The sequence below is a fragment of the Danio aesculapii genome, chromosome 21 (assembly GCF_903798145.1).
Source record: "Danio aesculapii chromosome 21, fDanAes4.1, whole genome shotgun sequence".
NCBI classification, from domain to species: domain Eukaryota; kingdom Metazoa; phylum Chordata; class Actinopteri; order Cypriniformes; family Danionidae; genus Danio; species Danio aesculapii.
The window spans coordinates 44,789,372-44,794,807 of record NC_079455.1 but is presented as its reverse complement, the minus strand read 5'-3'; the positions used below and the strand labels follow the sequence as shown (position 1 = coordinate 44,794,807).

The window sequence follows — 5,436 nt, the reverse complement described above, 5'->3', positions numbered from 1 at the left end:
CACACATACACTAAGGACAATTTAGCCTACCCAATTCACCTGTACCACATATCTTTGGACTGTGGGGGAAACCGGAGCACCCGGAGGAAACCCACGTGATTCACACTCCCCACAGAAATGCAAACTGACCCAGCAGAGGCTCGAACCAGTGACCTTCTTGCTGTGAGGCGATCGTGCCACCCACTGCGCCACCGTGACACCTAGTTCAGTTCAGTGCGGTTTAATTTCCACTGCTGAAAGTCCAAACACTGAGCAAATCCATCGATGAGCAGCTCCACAAGTCCCAAACCAAGCAAGCCAGTGGCGACAAATGATTTCAATACATGCTTTAAAGGTGTTTTTCATTAATATTTTATGTAAATTAATGACATTTTAACATTTACAATTTGAGTGAGCATGTTTAAAGACATTTAAAGCAGCGTGTCAAAGCTTAATCCTGTTTATTTGTGATGCTGGTCTGTCTGTAATGATTGTTATCTCCCTCTTTTGGTCAGATATGTTGCAGGCTCCAGTCTTTCCTCTTTATTACTGCCTTATTGACACTAATTGGCATTTAATAAACAATTAAAAGCTCTGTCTCTGCACCCAGCGGTCGCCATGGAGACGGCAGCACTTCAATAACTATATCCAGACGAGTAACCAGAGCTGCTGATGATTTCTGGAATAGTTATGTTTCTTAAATGTTGTGCAAATGTTAGCACATAACGTTGTTAAAATAATATTTATGGTGGATTCTTGTCATGATGAAAAATGTTCTTAGTATATTAAAGGTGCAGGATGTAAGTTTGACACCCAGTGGTTGAGCTAGGTATTGCATACCTGATTCAAAGCACATGCAAGAGAAGGTTGCCAGATTGACAACACCAACAGGAGCGAGCCTTGTTATCAAGCGTAGAGGCTGATTTAAGTAAATAAAAGCAGTGAGATTGAACTTTAGAACTGTGACTCGGTGCAAACCAACACATATCAGTGATTCAGCATCTACATTTAATCATGTTAAAGAGGTTTAATATGTATTAATCAGATTATAAACCTTACCATTGTGCCGGAGTGCAGTGAGTGCACTATTCTGTGCTTCTGAATGGCTGTGTTTACATTTCTGTCCTGTTTCGTCTGGTGCATACAGCCAAATTGCTTATAACTGCATATCTCGTCATGTAGCATGTTGTTAGGACTCGGGGTTACAATGTGACCTGTTCACCTAATGTTTACACTCATTATATTTATATCATATGCTAATTAATAACCTCCTCATGTGGAGTAATTATATTTCAAGGAGGTGTAAATGATTTTGGAAAGCTCATCATGTGAATGTTAATTACAGTAGCTGACAGAGTTCCAGTAAAGATTATCAGTGTCTCATTATTATTCATGAGCGAGTGTCCAATGAGCACGCAGCATCCTGTTGTCGGCGCTGGCAGAAAAGCTAAGCTCAACCCGGATCAGAGAGAGTATTTTTAAAAAATGTTTTAATTAACAATCTTAGTTAATGTGTTATTATTATAATTATATATAAATGAATTTAAAAGGTCATCTCATGAATATTAATAACAGTAGCGGTATTAAACTATAATGTGTTTTAAAAAATTACCATAAGTAGCCGCTATATTGTATTAAATGTTTTGAGAAAAAAATCCGTCATCAAAATATCATTCTATAATTTATCATAATTATATGTAAATTAATTTAAAAGCTCATCTTGTGAAAATTAATTATTTTTATTGATGCTTCAATAACAAACAAACAAAAACTGAACATACACAGGAAAATGATAACAATAATAATAGTAACTAAACAAAGCAAGTTATATGATAATATATTATAAATACTTATAAAACAGTTTTAAAAAAATTAAGGAAAAATTTTAATAAATAAAAACCGCAAATACAGAATTTACAGATGAAAGACTTGATGCTTCAATTACAAACAAACAAACAAACAAACACTAAACATACACAGGAGAATGAGAGTAACGATAATGATAGTAACTAAACAGACTTTGGCAAAACATCGTTATTTAAATATTTTAATTAAATGTAAATAAATTTGAAAGCTCATTTAGTGAATATTAATTACAGTAGCTGATGGCACTCATTGGTGTCTCATTAATATTCATGAGCAAGTGTCCAATGAGCGCGCAGCAACCTGTTGTCGCCGCTGACAGAAGGGCTTGGCTCTCTAGGACCCCAATCAGAGAGTGTATTTAATTTATTTTATCTAATTAATAATCTTTATGGGCAGCGCAGTAGCTAGTGCTGTCGCCTCACAGCAAGAAGGTCACTGGTTCGAGCCTCGGCTAGGTCAGTTGGCGTTTCTGTATGGAGTTTGCATGTTCTCCCTGCGTTTGCGTGGGTTTCCTCCGGGTGCTCCGGATTCCCCCCACAGTCCAAAGACATGCGGTACAGGGGAATTGGGTAGGCTAAATTGTCCATAGTGTATGAATGTGTGCGAATGAGTGTGGATGGGTTTCCCAGTGATGGGTTGCGGCTGGAAGGGCATCCGCTGCGTGAAACATATGCTGGATAAGTTGGCGGTTCATTCCACTGTGGCGACCCCGGATTAATAAAGGGACTAAGCTGAAAAGAAAATGAATGAATGATAATCTTTATGTGTTATTATCATAATTATATGTAAACAAATTAAAAAGCTCATCTCATGAATATTAATTACAGTAGCTGTATTAAACTATATTGTATTTAAAAATATACCCATAAGTAGCCGCTATATTGTATTAAATGTTTTGAAAAATAATTTGTCACCGAAATATCATTCTATAATTATCATAATTATATGTAAATATATTTTGAAAGCTCATCTAGTGAATATTAATTATTATTTTTATTTATTTTTATTGATGCTTCAATAACAATCAAACAAAAACTGAACATAACCCTAACACAGGACAATGAGAGTATCAATAATGATAGTAACTAAACACTATCTAACTAAACAGACTTACGCTTTCTTCTGCGAAACATCGTTCTATAAATATGATAATTATATATAAATAAATTTGAAAGCTCATCTTGTGAATATTAGTTACAGTAGCTGACGGCGCTCATTGGTGTCTAATTAATATTCATGAGCGAGTGTCCAATGAGCACGCAGCAACCTGGTGTTGGTGCTGACAGAAAAGCTCAGCTCTAGAACCCGGATCAGAGAGTGTATTTGAATTTTTTTTTCTAATTAACAATCTTAATTAATGTAATCATAAATATATAAATGAATTTAAAAGCTCATCTCATGAATATTAATTACAGTAGCGGTATTAAACCATACTGTATTTTAAAAAAATAACTATAAGTAGCCGCTATATTGTATTAAATGTTTTTTGGGGAAAAACATCATCAAAATATCATTCTATAATTATTATAATTATATGTAAATACATTTAAAAGCTCATCTTGGGAATATTAACTATTTTTAGTAACTAAACAAAGCAAGTTATATGATAATATATTATAAATACATATAAAACAGTTTATATGTAGGAAAAATGTAAATAAATTAAAAACAAATAAATCAATTACAGATGAAAGACTTTTTGTCATACTTATTACCATAAGACATATGTTTTCTTCGCCGAAACATCATTCTATAAATATTATAACTATATGTAAATACATTTGAAAGCTCATTTAGCGAATATTAATTGACGGTGCTGATGAATATTCATGAGCGAGTGTCCAATGAGCGCGCAGCAACCTGTTGTCGGCGCTGACAGAAAGGCTCGGCTCTAGGACCCGGATCAGAGCGCGCGGCCGCGGGGCTGGAGACTGTCGGTCTCTTCAGATCATCCTCACATCATCATCATCACCACACTTGAGGAGATATGATTTCATATTTCAGCGTTTCACAGATCTGCAGATTCCCGGTCGAATGAGGCGCGGACAGAGGAACGGAGAGATGAGGAGCGGGAAACACCTGTGATTAAAATCCGCTCATCAGCCGCTGAGATGTGAGTAAATCAGCGAGAACTGAACAACATCAGAGCTGTGTGTGCGTGTGTGTGTGTGTGTGTGCGCGTGTGTGTGTATGTGTGTGTGTGGCGGAAGCCTGAGTCACCACACACAGACTGCGCAACAACACAACTTAAACACTTGTACACATGAGTGATGTTTGTATGTTTTGCATTACTGACAGAGCTAATTAACGTGTTTACAATGATGTTACCATGTTTTGTGGGCGTTTACCATGGTAGTGGCTCTCTTGTCATCTTCCTTGCTGCTTAATTTCCCTTAATATCACCATGGTAACATGATAGTACTGTTGTGTTGTCGACAGAGCATCATAATGCAGTGTTTGGAGCTGTATTTTCGCGGTGCTAGCATCATTTATAGGCTTTTTTCCCGTTGTAAATGGTTGCAAATCATGTCTGATATCGGCTGAGGAGTTCGTGTGGTGCTGTATTGGTTTTTAAAATGACTCTACAACCAATTTATCTAGTAATTTGGCCATAATCACATCAGTTACTGCTTGATTTCAAGTGTGAAAAACTGATATGACACTAATGGATTTAGATTTGTAGGTTTTTGGCAAATTAACCATGGTATTACAATGGATTTATAGGTTTAGACCATAGTGAAGATGTCTTATGCTTGATGTCAGGTATCAGTAATAACTTTAATGCTATAATGTCTTTAGAATCATCATAGTACAGGTTTTTGAATATATATATATATATATATATATATATATATATATATATATATATATATATATATATATTGTGGTGTATTTACTTTTTTAATAGCTTTTCGTAATGTCTGGTGGTGCTTTCTTAGGTTCTTCCACTTATTTTATATTTGTACGTTATTATTATTATTATTATATTATTATGTTGAACCTCTGCATTAATTGAAGAAGCATGTTATCTGTGTTTCACAATGCTAATACACCTGAAAACATTCATTCATTTACTTTCCGCTTAGTCCCTTTATTAATCAGGGGTCGCCATAGCGGAATGAACCGCCAACTTATCCAGCATATGTCCAACCCAACACTTAGAAAGCGCTCATTTTAAGTGTATTTGGACCCAAGAAATGAAGTAAAAACCAGTGTAAATTTAGCAGGAGCGCTGTCTGTTTGACGTGTCATCTGATCAATGTCACAATCAGGTCGAAAGGTATAAGTAAAAAAAGTTGAGGAGAGATTGTTAATTCTCTTCGAAATCCTTCTTTTCCCATTGTGTAGTTAAAAACGAAATATATGCTATGTGACCTTGCGTTGTTTTCACGTCTCGCGTTTGTTTGGTTGTGAGACGTAGTTTGGACAAAGTTGTCTGTGATTGTTCCTATTTTAAAGTCATGCAGTGTGAACTGTCCTGTCGCCGATCCATCCCACAGTGTAAACACATTATTAGCTATGTTTCCATCCACCTATTTTAATGCGTGTTTTGGATATGCGCATTAAAAAAAATGGTTGATGGAAACACCA

The 5,436-nt window shown here is 35.7% G+C and overlaps 1 protein-coding gene across 1 annotated transcript in view; it reads left to right on the top strand.

The window, feature by feature from the left end:
• The first annotated feature begins 3,771 nt into the window (after nt 1–3,771).
• rab27b (RAB27B, member RAS oncogene family) overlaps nt 3,772–5,436 on the top strand; it is a 97,736-nt gene continuing 96,071 nt past the window's right edge. Inside the window, exon 1 of the mRNA XM_056446709.1 lies at nt 3,772–3,958. Within this exon, the coding sequence (XP_056302684.1) occupies nt 3,957–3,958 (2 nt within the window). The 5' untranslated portion in view covers nt 3,772–3,956. The remainder of the gene's footprint in view (nt 3,959–5,436) is intronic.